General features: G+C 44.9%; 1 protein-coding gene across 1 annotated transcript in view; it reads left to right on the top strand.

Annotated features, from left to right (window-relative positions):
• The window catches only part of RFX7 (regulatory factor X7), a 229,830-nt gene that overhangs the window by 183,471 nt on the left and 26,831 nt on the right, over positions 1-19,528 (top strand). The window contains exons 4-7 of the mRNA XM_082254929.1: positions 1,865-1,987; positions 2,862-2,978; positions 4,249-4,333; positions 10,592-10,799. Of these exons, the coding sequence (XP_082111055.1) occupies positions 1,865-1,987; positions 2,862-2,978; positions 4,249-4,333; positions 10,592-10,799 (533 nt within the window). The remainder of the gene's footprint in view (positions 1-1,864; positions 1,988-2,861; positions 2,979-4,248; positions 4,334-10,591; positions 10,800-19,528) is intronic.

The raw sequence follows: 19,528 nt of genomic DNA, 5'->3' as shown, positions 1-19,528 counted from the left end.
AAGAGAATAAGTATGTAGCACAACAACAGTAGTAGACAAGATGTTGAACATAAGAGGTTACTTATAAGTAAAGGCTTGAGTTGTATAATAAACATTGGATGGAACATTCTAGAGTCTAGCCATCAAGAGTGTGTGGAGAGTGTCCCGACTGTATTGGGAATAATTAACAAGTTAGTTGGGCGTGCAAGCCTGATAGCAAAGATGCGGTTGTATGAGCGCTTAATGCAGTGTTGTAGTATGCTCTAGAATGTTGGCTACTTAGAGAGAGAGAGAGACAGAGACCATAGCAGGAAAAAAGTAGGAGAGTAAGAGTTCAGGGTTGAGGGCATTGGGGTGACAGAGAAGGGGGAAAACTAAGGGGAGGGGGGAGTTCCAGGTACCCCTAGGTTTAACTAAGTGAAAGAATGCGCAATAGCTGCAAGGTGGTATTGTCTATCATGGGAGCAAGAGGGATTCATGAAAATTGGGTGGGAGAAAGCTGTTAGTGTTTTTGTGCTAGATTGCCCACTCCTCAGTTGCATTGCTTTTGGATGTTCCAGTGTAACAGAATTACTTCACCCTGTGTCACTTATTGTACAATAAAGTAAAGAAAACCCGATTTTTGACTTACTATAAAATTCCTTGCCTGGAGTACATTAAGAAACACAAGTCCCTCACCTCTGTTCATATGATCCACATCTACTGTTTCTTTACCAAAAAACTTGAACATGATGGGTATGGGAAAAGTTTACACTGTACTGTCTGTTTGCCAGTGTCCATTTTCTTCACCCTGTGGGGAAGCATAAAGCAGTGTACAGGAATTACTTCACCCTGTGTTACTTAATTTACTCCAGGAAAAGGATTTTATGGTAAATCAAAAATCACGTTTTATTGCTCTGTGCTCCGTTGAAGATTTTTTTATATCACAAATATGTGCTCAGGTGACGTTACTGGTAGAGGAAATCTTCCCAAGAGATACACAGACAGCAATAAAAATAAAAAAAACTCAAATAGTGTACAATAGCCATAATAGTTGTAGACGGAATGCACTTTCAACCATGAATGTGCTACCACTATCCCCCAGCTGAGGTGCCCAGAAGGCTGTGGCTGAGTCCACCAGGCTTGAAGCCAGTCAGTTGTCATTACCAGTGATTCACAGAAAAATACAGTATTTTCCCATTTATAGGCAGTTGAAATTTTTGTTAGTGTTCAGGATTCAGGCATACACATACAAAGGGCTTACAAAGCTTCAGGTCATTGTTGAAATTGCAAGATTAAGCTTTCAGTGCTAATGCTTTTTCGTTGTCCACTTCCATACGCTGCCCTTTTTTCATACATAATGTAGTTTTTAGGTTTTGAGTTACCCTAAAGCAACCAGGTGCATTATAAGTGTTTGAATATCCTGTCTGTCTTCTTGGCTAAGCCATGTGGTTAGTTGCCAAAAACTGTCTTATGTTTCCAGAAGTCTTGTTATTTATGAATGTAAAAGAGCCTTCAGGTCACCTGCAGTAAAATGTGAGAAACACATTTAAAACATTTTGTTTTATTTTAATGCAACTGGCATAGTTATAGAAGCATATCTTGGCAGGAATCAAAGCTCAACTGTCTATTCTAGCATTTTAATAAGCACTTCTTTGGTTTAGCCAGAATGGAAGTAGCTTTCCTCCTTTTTCTTGTGTTTAAGTGTGTTTTACTGCAAATATTTTCTTATCTCAATAGTTGAAGTGAGTTAACTATGCCAACCCAGGCTGTGGATTATCAGCTTGGTCAGATATTATATTCTCTTGTTAAACTTGCCATCAAAGTTTTATTTAGTAGCTCTCCAGATGTTAACATTAAGGCATTTCCATTCAGTAGGATGAATGTTTTTGTTTTTTTTCCTTAGTGATCAGAGCTCTTTGTCATCTAGTCGAGCTCAGCAAACTCATGCTTTCTCCTGGATTAAGAATACCTTAGAGGAGCACCCAGAGACTTCTCTGCCCAAGCAAGAGGTCTATGATGAGTACAAGTAAGTGCAGTGACATATTTTTCATTGGTGCAGGGATTCTGTTGTATTAATTGGGAGTATAGCAAGATCTGTCTCTTTGCTCCTACCGTCACAAGTGCCCCATCAATGTACTTCCATTTGTAGTATGCAGCAAGGCCTTCTTTTATCACTTTAAGGCTGGCCGTAGATGGTGCAATTTTCTGGTTGCAGGAAAATAAAATCACTCAATTCCCTCATCAACACAGTCAGTGTTGATGGTGGAATCCCTCCATTGGAGCTATTGTGTTCTCCCGGTGAGGTGGGGGGCACTGGGAGCACAGTGAATATTGCTGGTGGCTATAATCGCATGAAAAATCTGACATGCTGGTTGTACCCAAGTCAGTTGATGAATGGACTTTGGTACAATCAGCCTGTCTGTGGATGGTTAGATTCTGGGCTGGTCACTGATGGACTGGCCAAGATTCAAAAACAATCTGTGGTCGGTTGACCTTAAGTGAAAACTATGCAGCATACCCTTTTTTTCCCTTCTATAGTGGCTTTTGGTAGTAGCTTTGCCCTCCTTTGGTGTCTACTGTGCTACAGGACCCACTTTCAAACATTGTACAGTGAGATATGTCTTCTTTTTCTCCTATAGCTACCTTATTTGACCCTTTTCCCCATTGTCAGTTTTCAGTAGGCCATTTTCATCCCTTGATCTGGATGCTGTTGGATTTTCTCTGGCCTTGTTGTTTTTCTCAGTCCAATATATTGGAGTTCAGATGTGTCTTCAATAATCTGCAGAACATTCTTCTGCTTGTAGATATGCATGCCTGTGGAATTTTAGGAGCTGAAGTGTCTGTCCAGGCTGTTTTTTTATTGCTCGTATCCATTTCATATGTGTGCTCTTTTCTTTTAGGAGCTATTGTGACAATCTTGGCTATCACCCACTAAGTGCTGCTGACTTTGGAAAGATTATGAAGAATGTATTTCCGAACATGAAGGCACGTCGCCTGGGCACAAGAGGCAAATCAAAATATCCTTTACTTCAAATGTGTCCAATTCTGCATGGGCTTTTTCACAAAACATCTGTTGTAATTCAACTTCTATCTAAATTTAGATGGAAAATATCATCAGCACATAGAAGACAATATGCCAAATAATAAGCTGTCAGGACAAAAAAAAAATATATGGATTTTGTGCACCTTGAGGGCAAATACTTTTCTGGTTGTTCCTTTTTCTTGGAATCTCAAGAGTTAAATGACACATTGACTGTTCTATCCAAACTTGAATTCCAGACCTGCTGTTGTGCTGCTTTACTACATGTTGGTTTAAGTCTGCACATAGTGGTAAAACCGGATCCTTTCAGTTGTACTTCAGGATGAATTTAGCCTTTGTATGTGGTCGTGATGTGTTCCTTTGCTTTTATCTATCCCATCTTCCTGTGGTCTAATGTGGCACTTTAGAAATATATAACATGCCCTTGACCAGCGAATATATGCACAACTGTTGTAGCCTCCCTTGGGGCTTTCCTGTACTTAATTTTATCTGACATACATTTTACAATGACATACAGCATTTAAAAACCTGTGTACTGTTTAAAGCTGCATTAAAATGTGTCTTGATGTTTTCCTTATCATGCTGGACAAGGCAGAACTTTTTCAGTTAAGCGTAAAAGAGTCCGTTTTTGGATGAAAGGGGGACAACTGCCTGGCATGTGAATGTTGGACACAGTTCCAATTTTCTTTTCTTTTCAATTTTGGGTAGATCAAATCAGATGTATTCACTTAGCCCTTAGATCAGTAGTCTCCAAACTGCAGCCCGTGGGCTTGATGCAGCCCTTTGCTTACCTTTATTCGGCCCTTTGGGAACTATTTCTCCCACTGAAATGAAACATTATGCTGCCAACTGAAACCAAAAACGGGGCAACATTTCTCCCACTGCCACCAATGATGGGCCACTATTCCTCCCCCCTAATAAAAAATGTGGCGATGTTTACTCCCAATAATGCCAGGAAATTTTCTACTGCCCCGGCTACAGTCCGACCCCCCCCCCCCCCCCCTAAAGTCTAAAGGACAATAAACTGGCCTTTGTTTGTTTGAAAGTTTGGAGACCCCTGCCTTTGATAAAAATGAGAATCTCAATGAGGTGAGATGTTCAGTAAATATTTGTGTAGAATAGCCTATTTTACCTGCCTGTATCTGCACTTTGAGTTGTTTATTAATCTGTATTTTATTTTCATAGAGAGGTCTCTGGCATATTATCAGGCTCTCAATGTATTCTATTAGAGACCTTAACTATATTACGTATTGCTACAGTGGGCTGAGAAAGAAAGCATTTGTGCACATGCCTTCACTTCCTAATCTGGATTTTAACAAGTCAGGAGATGGGGTAATGTTTGTTTTATTTTTGCATCTCTTTCAATAAAAAATAATTTCTGTATACAAGCGTAAACCAAATAAATATCGAGTTTAATATTGTAGAACAATTCGACAGGACGATTGATTTGAACATTGATCACTTTTTTTCTGTTAATGTAATATAAATGCAGGGACTCCAAAAGACAGCCATAAAACTCAACAAACAAAAATAACTGGCAGTTACTTAAATAGTAACTTTAAGCTATCATAGATAAAGAGTAATAGTAGAATGGAAAGAATGGAAATCTCCTATCTGGTGAAAAGGTTGCCACAAGCTCCAATTGGTTTTGATAACATGACTTAATCCCTGGCCTTTGATCATAGAATTGGTCCAGTAATCACTGCTGGAAGGGGAGGATCAACCGATCTGAACTCTGATACCCTTTTGGTTATGTCAGGAGCATTTAAGGGGACCTGGAGAAATGTATCTAATGATATGCAGAAGATTTCATACTTTTCTGTCACAAGTTTTTTTGCTACTTGGGAAACAGACTTGGGGCAGCCCGCTTCAATTATTGGAATCACATTTTTAAAGGTCTCTAGCAATGTCAACCTAAAGGAAAGCTTATCTAAACCACTGGCCCAATGGGATTATACCCCAGCTGAGCTAAATAATGATTTTCTCTCTCCATTTTAAGATTAATTTAGGGTCTGCCCTAGTTAGATGACTTGTACACACATCTGGTGGGCCTTTCCAGTCTCAGACACATTCTGGAGAGAGTTGGAAACATTTAAAATACCTGTATCCTAATTGTACAGTACAGGACACAAGCAAAGTATTGGGTTTAAGGGGTGAACATTCAGGTAATTGGTTACTGGCAAGCTTTTAAGAAAATGCCCATGGGTTGCCTTCCCTCCAATCCTATCCCACTCTTAAATATTCAGTTTTGTGCTAATGCCGGAAGGTGATGGATCTTCATAGACAAAATCACCCTTGGCTTAGCTATCTTTTTTCTTTCTTATTTTATCTTCCAATTCTTCAGTCAAACCCTCACTGCCTTCAAATTTCAGGATAGAAGCACTGAATCTAGATCCCATGCTGTAATGTACAGGCACTGGATCCTGCATGTATGCTCACCTTGACACTTTGTGCAATGTGTGGAGGTAGCAGGGTGCAATTATTTACAGTCGAGCTTCGTGGACACGCAAGACAGGGTCACCCTGTATCTATGACGATACTGTAAAAGCGGGGTCTATGTTTGGATTATATTCGCTTCTCATTGAAAACTTTTCAAACATAGCGCTAATATTCAACCACTCAGAGCTCAGTCTCATGTGGATGACCAGGTGTTACATGATGCTACTGCTCACATGCTTTAATGCCACTTGCACTTATAGCCTTTTTAAGCTACTTATTTGTTTCTTCCCATCCTTTTGCCGCTGGGGGTAGTTGCAGGATGGTCTACACCCAGGTTACCACATACTTCTTACAAACAGGCTTTACCCTACCCTTCACTTGTAGCTATGGTGGAAACCAGGCCAAAGGAAGTTGATGCAAAATCACAGGTGAACATTCACTCTGCTGAAGGCCCCCACAAAACTCAACCTCAGAGTGACAATACGTCCCTAACTAGGCTTCAAGTTTAAAACTTCAGCCCTTTCTTTCAGTGCAAATCTTGGCCCACCAAGGCCACTAAGTCTTCTTTAAAGTCATCTTGGATTTCCAGGATGACCTGACCCACATAACAGGTTCAAAGGATTATACTCAAACCTGTTCACGATATCAAAGCCCAGCAGGGGTATTCCTCCTATTCTGGATTTAAAAGTCTCTCAACAAATTCCTTCAAATTCTAAAAATTTTTCTCCTGGAGGACTTCTCTCCCTTTCAGCTATCAGAAAATGTCCACAAAATTATTCAGGCTTCAGATAGGTGATCAGTTTTAACGAATCTGCTCTCCAGCCTTCCCTTTGCCTGGAATGCTTGGGTCTGATCCTATACATATCCCCAAAAAAAAGGTTTACCAGGAAAAAAATTTTTTTTTTTTTTCTACGAGCACATTTGAGGTCCCAGAGACATCCCACATTGTCTCCTTCGAAGCAGTACCAGTTGCCCAATTCCATTGAAGAATTCTGCCAACAAAATATCCTATCAACCTGGAAATAGCTTGCTCCTTCTCTTGATTTGCCTATGGTCCCATTCAGTTAAGCAAATCATTTTCTATTTTGGTGGATCGCCACCCCAGCACACACAGTGGAAGCCCTTCCTTCCGAAGTACTGGAAAGTTATCACAACAGAAGCAAGTCTTTTAGGGTGGGGAGGAGTGTTGCAATCACTGACATTTCAAGGAACAGCAGTTGTAAAGGCTTGATACATGTTATACTTACCTGCTCTGTGCAAAGGTGCTGCACAGAGCAGGCTCCGAACCTCCTCTTCTGGGGTCTCCCGCCGGGGCTGTCTGCTCCTCCTCTTCTATGTCTGCCCCTATGGCAAGCCTCTTGCTATGGGGGCAGAAGTGTAGGCTCACTCCCAAGCGGGGCTGTGTGCATCCATAGACACACACAGCGTGGTTTGGCCCTACCCCCTGCTCCCTTTTCACAGAATTTTATTGACAGCAGCAGGGGGCCAATGCCTCCCTCTGTTGCAGGGGGCCAATGCCTCCCTCTGTTGCTTCTGTCCCCTGAGAGGAGAGGAACAGAGACCAGCACCACTGCAGACAGGCACAGCGCTGGATTAATATAGAGCTCGGGTAAGTATATTGGGGGATAAAGCTACTACTGGGAAATGTTTTATCTTAATGCAGGGAATGCATTAACCACTTGTCCTCCAGAAGATTTATCCCCCTTCATGACAGGCCTTTTTTTTTTTTTCGATATGGCACTGCGTTACTTTAACTGACAATTGAACATGCAACACTGTACCCAAACACAATTTATGTCACTTTTTTTTTCAACAAATAGTTTTCTTTCGGTGGTATACACTGCATTTTTTTTATTTTTTATTATTTTTGTACTAAAAACAATATTTTTTCACTTTCTGCTATAAAACATAATCAATAAAAATGTAAACAATCACATTTCTTGATAATTTAGGCCAATATATGCTCTGCTACATGTATTTGGTAAAAAAAATTTCCATTAAGAGTATGTTAATTGGTTTGCGCAAAAGTTATATCATCTACAAAGTGTCAGATCACGTACTAGATACGTGATCTGGTGCAGCCAAGCCGCCATATATCTATGTTATATAGTCGGCAAGCAGTTATGGTAAAAAAATGTTCTGCTTTTTGAAACCAATTTAATGCTTAATGAAACATTATATAAAATGTTATACAAGACACCAGAGTAAATTTCCATAAGATATAAATCAAGTCTCCCCATGGAAGTGTAATTTAGCTTCCATTAGTTATCTGCAGTTATCTGTATGAAGGTATAAGCTCATAATATATATGTATATAGAGCTTCCACTTGAATTATACCCCACAGATTTATAAAGCATTACTGAATCAATTATCAGCAATTTTCTCTTCTGAGGGTCTCAAAAGCTGTAGTAGAGTGGGATGGGCATGTATAAAATTACTTTTATGCCATTTAGATGCATCCTTTATGATGAACCTTAATTCCCACCCACAATTCAACACCTAGTTTCTGTTTTGCAGAGTATTAAATAATTCACTTAGGAGAGGTGTGGGAGAGGAATTTTAATCTTTCCTGATCTTCCTGCCCCCTTTAGGAAATTGGTGTATGGCTGGGCCAAGGCAAATTAAATTACAGTAATACCTTGGTTTGCAAGCATAATTCATTCCATGTATTCCATTTCATGTTTGCGATCCAAAGCACTCGTATATCGAAGCGAATTTCCCCATAAGAAATAATGGAAACTCAGATGGATTCGTTCAACAATCATTTGATCATATAAAAATGATTACGGCAATACAAAATACAGTATAAAGTGTACTGTAAAAATCTAAATATAGCCTGCACTTCAATATATAGTACTGTAGCTCATATCAATGGTAGGAATACTGTACAGTACCTCTGTGATGAAAAACAAAAAGAAGGATCACAGTTTTAATGTAAAAAAACACTCAAAATGTTAAGGAGTATGGTGTTAACCCATGTAAAGCTGCTGTTGTATACAGTACAGTAAAGCTGCTGGTGTACAGTTTACAGTACTGTATGTGGCCAGAGGTCCGGAAGCATTGGTGGCTCCCAGCGCTTCCTGGAGAACTGACACTCGGGAACTGTTGACACTTCCGGCTGCTCCAAATGCGCATTATGCTCGCCTCACCCAGCTGGGAGTGTCTCTGAGCATCTCCGAATACTCCAGGAAGCGCTGGGAGCCAACAGCACCCCCGTACCACTGGCCACATTCTGTAATGTATACTGTACACCAGCGGCTTTACATGGATGAGCACCAGGCTCCTTAATATTGTGAGGGTAATTTGTTTTTGTACATTAAAACTACTGCTCGTATATCAAGACAGCGCTCGCATATCAAGTCAACATTATAAAAAAAAATGTCGCTGGTCTTGCAAAATGCTCCTTTACCGCATTACTCGCAAATAAAGGTATTACTGTATAGTTAAAGTAAAGTCTGCCTAGACAGTGGGATTATTAAAGAGGAGCTCCAGCCTCCTATAAAAAAAAAATACAAGTCAGCAGCTACAAAAAGTGTGGCTGCTGACTTTTAAAAAACAGCCACTCACCTGTCCCATGGTCCAGCGATGAGCTCACCCCAGCCATCTTCATCCGCTGTCGGACCTCGGCGGTGCCAGCATCTTCACTATGGGCATCCGGCTGTGACAGTTTGCGGCTCCACAGCCGGTTGCCCAATGCGCATGCGCGAGTCATGCGGCGCATCCTGGATTGGTGGATGCAGTCTTCTGGGATCTGTCAGTGTCCCAGAAGACTGCGGGGGGGGGGGGGGGGGGGGAGAGGTGCTAGGAACGGAAGTGGGTGCGGATACCTGCCCCCCACCCACCCATCCTTAAAAGTGCCAATTGTGCAAGAGGAGCAGGGGACTTAAAGTCCTTTTAAGTGGAAATTCCTCCTTTTGGGGGGGAGTTCAGCTTTAAGCACTTATTTAGGCTCCATTCACACCTGGGCGTTTTTGAGTTTTTTTCAGCTCCAAAAACGCTCAAAAAAAACGTTCCAAAACGCCCAACAAGTAAAACCCCATTCATTTAAATGGCCCCTGTTCACATCTGAGCGTTTTGCAAAACGCCTGTAGCTGAAAAAAGTACATGAGCTTCTTTTTGGGCTGATTATCAGCGTTTTTGATAGATGTCAATGCCTGCCTCCAAAAACGCCTGAAAAAAACGCCTGAAAATCGCGGCAAAAATCGTGGTAAAAAAACGCGCGAAAACGCTACGCTCAAGTGTAAATGCAGCCTTAAGGATATGTGGTTGAATCTGTCAGCTGTTCATAAGACCTGGATAAAAAGTCTGCATAGTCAGCCTACCTTTTTTTGTTTGAGAGCAAATAACAAACATGGAAAGGAAAGCACTTCAGCAATTTAAACAAATTAAAAGCTTCCTGTATCTCACACCCTCCTCTGCAATATCCCCCAATTGATTGTTTCCATGGTTGCAGCACTTCTGGGAAATGTAAACAAATTTTCTTGAATTTTTTCTTTTCCAATGATTTTATTTTGAATTTTCAAAACAAGTGTACATCAAAAAAGTATATCGATATTCCATAAACCTACATCATGGTACGATAATTTTCTGGAATTTTAATCTTTTCTGTGCTTCCTACCCTTGTTTGGAAATGAATGCATGGCTGGTCAAGGCAAAATAAATAACAATCAGAACAAACATTGCCTAGACAGTAGTAGAGGGCAGTTGGATTGTCAGGTAAAGTAATGCAGTGCCGCAGCGTGCAAAAATGTCATGGTCATGAAGGGTGGTAAATCTTCTGGAGGTCAAGTGGTTAATGCATTCCCTGCATTAGTATAACAAATGTCCAAGTAGTAGTTTCGCCGCCTCACCCCCCAAGTTATTATATTTAGACAAATTGCATTTCATGTAAGTAAAAAAATGTATTTTCTATCAGCATATTGCAGAATATTTTTAGATCAAATAATGTTTATTGAATTTTCAAAGAACAATAAGAGAAAAAAACAGAGAACAATACTAGCAGATTGTCACAGTGAACTCGAACACAGTACTATGCAGTGAATAAAGGATACATGTCTCAACAATAAGTACAACTGTATAACAAAACACACAATTGCAATTGTAATGTGCAGAATATTTTTAGAGTGCTTACAATTTGTTTTACTTTTCAGCTGGATGGAATGGAAGTGTCAGCGCAGTTGCAGAATGCTGATGAAGAGGTTGTTTCTGCAGCTTGTCGTCTTGTTTGCGAGTGGGCACAGAAAGTCCTAAGTCAATCCTTTGACTCAGTTTTGGATTTGGCCCGTTTTTTGGTCAAAAGTCACTACATTGGCACTAAATCAATGGCAGCATTAACCGTAATGGCAGGTGATTCCGCAGGTAATGGCATCATAATCAAAAACTAGATGTTCTGTTTTTGAGTACAGCTAAAGGCTTCTATGTGACATTTGACAAGTATTTGATTCCTTATTCATTCTGTAACCCAGGCCTTCTCACCATTTAACTCCCTAAATGCAGGACTATCGTAACATAGTTTCAGTGTGGGCCAATTCACTTGAGTAAGTTGCGTTCAGCGGAGAGTAGTGCCCACCTACCGTGACGGGTATAATTCTCGGCCCAAAGCACTGTGGTCACGGAATGTGTACACCACTGGCCACTGCCTTTCCAGCTATAAAGGGTAGCGGTTCAGTACACCACTAGTGTAAACAAGCCCAAATACTACTGAAAAAGATTGTACCACACTGTTGAAAGGACCAGGAAATCCAAGGCATTCTCAGACCCTCATCTATTTTTCTTAAGTTTAATTTGTTTATATTTGGCCATCCCTGGCTCCTCCCTCCCCACATCATATACATTCTAATTAAACTTTTAGGTAAGGCCCCTTTCACACATACGGACCATTTTTTTCTTTTTTTCATCCATCCATTAATCGGATGGTCATCAGTTTACATCCGTTTTCGTCCGCTTCCATCAATATCTGTTTTTTTTTGAATGGATGAAAGCCCTATTTTTCTTCAGTTAAAAAAACGGATCGGACGAAAAGCGGATGTAAACTGACAAACGGTTTTTACATTGGCGATGGATGTAAAGAAAACAGATGAAAAACTGATGACCGCTGATGAATACTTCATCCATTTTGACGTGACTGAAGTGATGAAATGAACGGTCCGTATATGTAAAAGGGGCCTAAGACTTCTATGTTTTTATGATGAAACTTCTATTAGATGCCCAGTAATGTCACCTGTCTACTGCTCTATGCAGTGCATGCAGATCATGGCTGGTCAAAGGGGCCCATAGAGTGCTGTGCATAGCTTTCTGAAAGCATCATAGCACTCTGCTTCAATACTCCTGTCTCAGGAGCCCTAGGCCCTGATGCAAACAGTGGGCCGGCCCTTGGAAGGTGTTATGCAAAAAATAAAAATGCTTTCGTAGGTGGATGTCAGTCTGGAGGAGTAGTCATTCCTAATCAGACTGCGTTTTCATGCAGCGTACCCGAGGATAATGCCCACATGCAGTGCTGAGCCCCAAGATTAAAAGAACTGAAATCAAATGAATGGCAAAAAGGGTCTATGGATAAAACGGCTGAAAGGAAAGGGCTAGAAGATGACCCTTAGCCAGGAAATGGGGTGGTCACCCCATTGCACACCGTGAGAAGCTTACAGTGCACAGTGAAGTCAGAGGGCTAATTAAGTTGATATTTGGTGTTCTGGAAATATGCTTTAGGTTTGTCTTAAAGATTGAGATGAACAGTTCTAATCCTTCAAATAACATTGAAATAGAAGGAGAGTCTATTTGCAAGAATAATACTAACTTAAAGCATTATAACCACAACAAAAGAGTTGGTTGTCTACAACACAATGCTTGATAAACACCTGAGAGAATTAAACAAACTACAAGCTTCTGGAGGTTGTGCATGGTCCCCGCCTGTATATCCCCTAGGATATTCCCCTAATAGTTTTCTTGGTTGCAACACCGCTGCTATATTTAACCATTCAACACAGGGCACTTTCACCCCCTTCCTGCCCAGATTAATTTTCAGCTTTCAGTTCTCTCCCACTTTCAATGACAATTACTCAGTCATGCAACACTGTACCCAAACAAAATTTTTATAATTTTTTCACACAAAAAGAGCTTGCTTTTTGTGGTATTTAATCACCGCTGGGTTTTTTATTTCTCTTACGTCCTCTGACAGTCGCCGCCCACTCATACAGCCTTCACCAATGGGTATTGACCTCTTATCCACAGGAGCAAGCTAGGCATAAGACTTGTTAAAAACAAAGCAATTTACATAGACACACCTACAGGGGGCTGTCCCTCTGGTCCAATACCCCCGGCTAGCCTCATTCCAAATTCAGTTTGTCTTCTGCCTAGTTAGGAGTAAGATAGGCTTTCCCTGTGCTGGGGCTACATGTCTCAGCCTTTCTTCTGTTTTATTACTTTTATTTTCTGCAAAAGTGTTTTCTTTGTACTACTAGCTTTTTATTTGTTTTGCGCTGAGTTAATCGGATCTTCAGAAGACTACAGCCTTTGCGGGGCTGGGAATCGGACTGGTCGTCCTGGTACTCCAGGACAGAGGATCTTATGGAATCCCAGCCCGCCATCGAGCATTTAGCGGGCTATGCGTGCGCCCTGGCCTTGCAAACGACCTGCCCCTGTCCTCAGGGGTAAAAGCCTGTGAGGTGGCTACCCCGCTGGGATGCCTCAACATGTGGTTTTGACCGTGCGGCACATCCTATTTCGGCTACCGGCTCCCCCCCAGCCACCTGGGGTGGGGGGTTCCCGCGATATCGAGGCGCCCACGCCATATGGAGCGGTAAGTAACTTCTGTTTGGGGATGACAGTCTGCTGATGTCTGTCCTCTCCCCTCATGTCTGTGTCCGGGGCTCGCATCCCTCCCGGTCCCTGCGGGGGCCTCTTGGCGCATGTATCGCCGGTGGGGGGTCTGTGGGGTCCCTATCCCTGTCCACTTTATCAGTGTGTTTGGGGGTGCAGACATGCGGGTCCGCCATTTTGGGTATGGGCAGCTGCTTTGGCCTCACTGGGGGCACTTTCTGCAGCTCTCTGTGTAGTGTTTTTGGCGCCTTCGGGCACCATCTTGTGTGTGGCAAGGTGTTCTTCTTTGCACATGTTCGGCGGCCATTTTCCCGGAGCCTCCCATTCAGATGCATTGGCAACCATTTTCCCTTAGACCAGTTCCTGTTCAGCCTCTAGCAGGTGACATCACTTCCTTTCCTGTATGCAGAGATCGTTCCTAGCAGCGTGGTAACTCTTCTGGGGGTTCTTTTTGCTGGTTTTGGGGAATATTCTTCAGTTTTCAGTGCTTTTCCCATCTCAGGGGGGTACCTTAGTGTAATCCTTATTGCGGTGCATTGCGGTGGGTACGCTGCGATCGCGTCGTAAAGGGCCAGCACCATAGTATTTTTCTTATGGAGTCCCAGAACTGCAAATTCCCCCCAGCCTTGGTGACTGATTCAGGTACTCCTGAATCTTCACCTTCTCTTGCTGCTGCACTTTCGACTTTAGCGTCCAAGGTGGATTTATTGATGTCAGAGCGGGGTTCTAGAAAAAGAGCTAGAATTTCATTATCCTCTGTTTGTGAGTTTGATATGGTTGCCCTGGACAGTTTACCCCCGGAGGGGTCTCAGTCCTTTTATGCTGATGTGGAGGTGCAGGGGGTGGAGGAGGATGATCCTTCTCCTGAAGCGGCTAAAGAACGCGCTGCTGTGTCTGCGCTTTTTGCTTCTGTTAAAGAGACACTACATTTAGAGGATGAGCCCAACCCACCGGGTAAGCAGTCTTCCTTTAGGACTCGCAGAACCCGAAAAGCGGCACGAGTGTTTCCTTGTCCCGCTGAGTTCACGAAACGGTGAACGAACAATGGCGTAATTTAATGCGCCCTTTTGTGGTACCAAAACGGTTTCAATTCCGTTGCCCTTTCGCATCTCCTACGGATTCGCGATGGACCGTGTCCCCTAAAGTGGATCACACGTGTCCAGGTTTAAGAAGGCCACTCTAATGCCCTCCGAGGATTCTCTGGTGTTCAGTGCTCAAACGCACTCTGGAGGCGTATTACGCCCCTCCGACTACTGTGGAGATGGTGGAGCAGATGCGTCTGGCAGGTTTTGTACCTGTGTGACGTGGCCTTGGAGGAGGCTCCTCTAGCAGCTCGGCTGTCTGGTGTCATGGTGCTGCTCCATCGTTTAATGTGGCTGAAGAGCTGGTCGGCTGACCAGACTTCCGGGAAGACGGTGTCTGACATCCCTTATGAGGGGAATCGTCTTTTTGGGGATTCCCTGGACGAGTTGGTTAAAGGGGGCACTGGGGGCAAGAGCACTCTGCTGCCCCAGAACCCCAGGGGTAAGTTTTTCCGCAATAAGCGGGGCCCTTCCTTTAAACCAAATCAGGGGTCCTTTCGTGCCTTCAAGGCACAGGACAAGGGGAAACCCTTTAAGGGCCAGGGTGGTCAGAGGAAGCCCTGGGCGGGCAAGCACACATCCACCCACGCCGGCCCGGCGGGTCCTTTCGCCTTCACCTAAATTGACGCCCTCACCCATTACAGGGGTGGGGGGCCCTCTGCGCGGGCGGTTCCTAGTCCTTTGGCTGCTCCGGGTTCCGGACAGGTGGGTTCAGGAAATCATTCGATCGGGATACAAGATCGAATTCCTTTCACGGCCAGCGGACAGATTCTTTCCCTCAAATCTTCATTTGACCCCAGATCGGTTGCACAATCGGCGGTTCAGGATCTCCTAGCCCAAGGGGTGGTCGTCCCGGTGCCTCATCGGGACAGGTTTCAGGGGTTTTACTCAAATCTGTTCATTGTGCCCAGGAAGGAGGGTGAAGTACGTCCTTTTCTGGACTTGAAAGCTCTGAACCGCTTCGTGCGGGTTCAAAATTTCCGCATGGATTCCCTCCGTTCGGTGGTGACCTCCTTAAGTCCAGGAGATTTCCTGGCTTCAGTCGACCTCAAGGATGCGTGTTTACATCCCCGTGCTCGGGGGTCATCAGAGGTTCCCCCGATTCGCAATTGCGGAGGATCACGATCAGTTGTGGCGTTACCTTTTGGTCTCGCTTCGGCTCCAAGGGTGTTTACCAAGTGCTGGCTCCTGTTCTGGCCCTGTTGCGGGCGCAGGGTCTTGTGATATCTGGACGATCTCCTGTTAAGATCAAGTGCCAGCCCGAGTCTCTTAAGCGATCTGTCAACTACCGTTCAGACTCTCCGGGAGTTTGGATGGACCATCAACGTTCAGAAGTCGTCCTTGTCTCCTTCTGTTCGTCTCCCTTATCTGGGAATGGTTCTGGACTCTGCCCAAGCAAAGGTTTTTCTGCCGGAGGCCATGCTCCGGACTCTACAGGACGAGGTCAGGTCCCTCCGGGACAAGGATTCCTCGTCGCTCAGGGCCTGCATGCGGTCCCTGGGGTTGATGGTGTCAGCCTTCGAGGCATACCGTTTGCACAGTTCCACACGCGATCTCTTCCAGCGGAGATCTTGGCCATATGGGACAGGCATCTTCAATCCTTGGAAAGGAGGATATCTCGAAGTCGCCAAGTCAGAGAGGATCTTCTCTGGTGGCTCCTGTCCCCGGCTCTGACGGAGGAAAAAATATTCCGCCCGTTGTTGTGGACGTTGATCACCACGGATGCCAGCCTGTCAGGCTGGGGTGGCGTTCTGGGCATTCTGTCTGCCCAGGGCACATGGTCGGAGGAGGAATCCTCCCTGCCGATGAACATCTTGGAATTGCGAGCGATCAGATTATGCTTGCTCCGTTGGTCGGCTCATCTTCGGGGCCGCCCTGCATAGGTCCACACGGACAATGACACTGCGGTGGCTTGCATCAATTATCAAGGGGGCACCAGGAGTGCCCGGGTGGCCCAGGAAGTGACCAAACTTCTGTCTTGGGCCAAGACGCACGTCCCGGTGATTTCGGCAGTTCACATTCCGAGTGTGGAGAATTGGCAGGCCGATTATCTGAGCCGCCAGACCCTGGACCAGGGAGAATGGTCCCTACACCCAGAGGTTTTTCAGATGCTGTATGCGAGGTGGGGATCCCCGGATTTGGATCTGTTCGCCTCTCGGCTAACCAACAAGGTGGGAAGGTTCGTGGCAAGAACACGCAATCCTCTGGCAGTCGCCTCGGATGCGCTGGTGGTGCCTTGGAATCAGTATCGCCTGATTTATGCCTTTTCTCCGATTCGGTTGTTGTCCAGGTTCCTTCGCAGGTTAGTCTCGGAACCGAAGTTGGTGATTCTGGTGGTTCCAGACTGGCCGCGCCGGTCTTGGTACGCGGCCATCGTCCAACTGGTCGTCGAGACTCCGTGGTGGCTCCCGTTACGAGACGATCTGCTGTCTCAGGGGCCGATCTTCATCTTCCATCCTGCTTTACGGTCGCTGGCTTTAATGGCGTGGCTATTGAAAGCCAGGTCTTGAGAGATCGGGGGTCTCTCGTCAGCGGTCATTCCTACCCTGCTCAAGGCTAGGAAGGCCTCTTCCGGTAAGATTTCTTACCGTACCTGGAAGGCTTATTTTGCCTGGTGTGAATTCAGGGGCATTCATCCTCGCTCCTTTTCGGTGGCGAGGGTGTTAGCCTTCCTGCAATCTGGTGTGGACCAGCGCCTTGCATTGACCACGATTAAGGGCCAGTTATCTGCACTGGCATTCCTTTCTCAGCTCCCCTTGGCTTTAAATTCTTTGTTACGCACCTTTATTCAAGGGATGCGTCATTTAGCTCCTCCTCGGAAGAGCACCTTTACCTCCTTGGGACTTGAACTTGGGACTTCCATACGGGTGCTGGGCCTGATGGTGTCTACCTTCGAGGCGGTTCCGTTTGCACAGTTCCATACGGGGTCCCTGCAAGGGAGGTTCTCCAAATTGGACAAGAATCTGCAGTCTCTGGACATTCAGATCTGGCTGACCCGGGAAATGAAAGAGTCCCTGATATGTTGGCTTCATTCTTCCGCACTTCGGCTGGGCAAATCCTTTCTCCCCTTGTATCAGACAGTGGTCACCACAGATACCAGCTTGTCCGGCTGGGGAGGCATCCTCGACAAAATTTCTGCTCTGATCACTGGAAGAGTCCAGACTACCGTTCAATGTCTTGGAACATCAAACGATCAGACTGTGCCTGGAACATTGGACAGATCATCTTCAGGGATGTCCAGTGCGCGTTCAATCGGGCAATGCCGCAGCTGTGGCTTTTCTCAATCACCAAGGGGCACAAGAAGTGTCCTGGCGGCTCTGGAGGTAGCTGGCATTCTAAGGTGGGCAGAATGGTTCGTTCCAGCCCTCTCCGCCGTACACATTCCCGGGGTGGATAACTGGCAGGCGGATTACCTCAGTAGGCAGGCGTTTGACCAAGGGAAGTGGTCCCTTCATCTGGGGGTGTTTCATCAGTTGTGTCTCTAGTGGGGCAGAGGTTTGTGGCCATGGATGCGCTGGTGGCCCTGTGGGGTCAGTATCGTCTGATTTACGCCTCAAGCTTCTGCCAAGACTTCTATGCAGGATCAAGGCAGAAAGGATTCGGGTCATCTTTATGGCCCCGGACTGGCCTCGCTGGGCTTGGTATGCCGATCTGGTGCGGCTGGTCACCAATGTTCTGCTCAGGGAGGATTTGCTGTCCCAAGGACCAGTCTTCCATCCTGCTTGGTATGCCGATCTGGTGCGGCTGGTCACCAATGTTCTGCTCAGGGAGGATTTGCTGTCCCAAGGACCAGTCTTCCATCCTGCTTTACAGTCGCTGGCTTTGACAGTTTGGCTGTTGAACTCCAGGTGCTGATGGATAGAGGTTTGTCTAAGTTGGTGATTACAACACTGTTAAAATCTAGGAAATCTACTTCTAGGAAGATCTACCATCGTATTTGGAAGACTTACAATGCATGGTGCGTCATTCAGTAGCTCCAATCTTGAACTTTCTTAAATGGAAGGTTTGAGCAGAAACTGGCCTGGAGTACTATCAAGGGTCAGGTGTCGGCCTTAGCAGTCTTCTTTCAATGGCCCCTGGCCACATACTCCTGCGTACTTTTCTTCAGGAAGTTAGGCACTTGACCCCTCCAGTGCAGTCTCTGTTGCCGCCTTGGGACCTCAATTTGGTGCTCTGTCCTTCAGAAGCGTTCTTTTGAGTATTTTCGGGAGATTCCTCTGCTTAGGCTGTCCCAGAAGGTGGCCTTTTTTTGGTGGCTTTCACCTCTGTGTTGGGTGTTGGAATTGGCGGCGTTACCATGTCATTCACCTTACTGTGTGGTCACAGTGATAAGGTGGTTCTTTGGTCCTGTCAGTCGTTCCTTCCTCAGCTTGTCTCTGATTTTTATTTGAATGAAGACATTGTGTTGCCTTCCCTGTGTCATAGGCCATAACATCCGAAGGAAATTACTTTGCATGCCACGGATGTGGTCTGGGCGATTCGGTTGTACCTGGCAGCTATGGAGTCTTTTTAAAAATCAGACTCCCTATTTGTGCTTACGCATGGGCCTCGGAAAGGGTTGTCCGCTTTCTCTGTGACCATTTCCAGATGGATCAGACAGACGGTGATTCAGGCCTATTTAATCAAGTGTCAGGTTCCTCCTTTCCCTGTTAAGACGCATTCTACTGCGGTCCACACGTTCACAAAGTTCTATAAAGTGGATGTTTTGGCATCTGCGGATGCTTCCTTTGGCCACAAGGTTTTGCAGGCTGCTTTTTAGAGGTCCTGGTGTATTGTTTTTTTCCAGGTGAGCTCCAGTTGTTTTGGTTGAGCTCCTGTTTACCTGGTTGGCTATAGTTAGCCTTGGGAATTTATTTTTCGCTGTTCCCACCCCTCTTGTTTAACATTGCTTTGGGATGTCCCAATGGTTAAGAAGTTCAGGAGCTGTGTCCGTCAATGAACGAAAGAGAAAATGGGATTTTTGTCTTACCGTAAAATTTTATCCATTTCTCTGATGTTCATTGACAAACATAGCACCTACCCTTCTGTGGAGTAGGAATTCTTCTGACACTGCTTGTTAAAAAACTGAATACCTAAAGTAAAGAGAGGGAGTATACCCCCTGGGACTGCCCACAGGCAGATGTCACCAAATGGTAACAAGGTTTTAGACGGGTGCACAGGGACAAGGTAACAGCGATGCCCGCATCCTCCAAA

The sequence above is a fragment of the Pelophylax lessonae genome, assembly GCF_965119305.1.
Source record: "Pelophylax lessonae genome assembly, chromosome: 4".
NCBI lineage: Eukaryota > Metazoa > Chordata > Amphibia > Anura > Ranidae > Pelophylax > Pelophylax lessonae.
The sequence above is the reverse complement of the archived record's forward strand: the minus strand, read 5'-3'. Positions and strand labels throughout refer to the sequence as shown.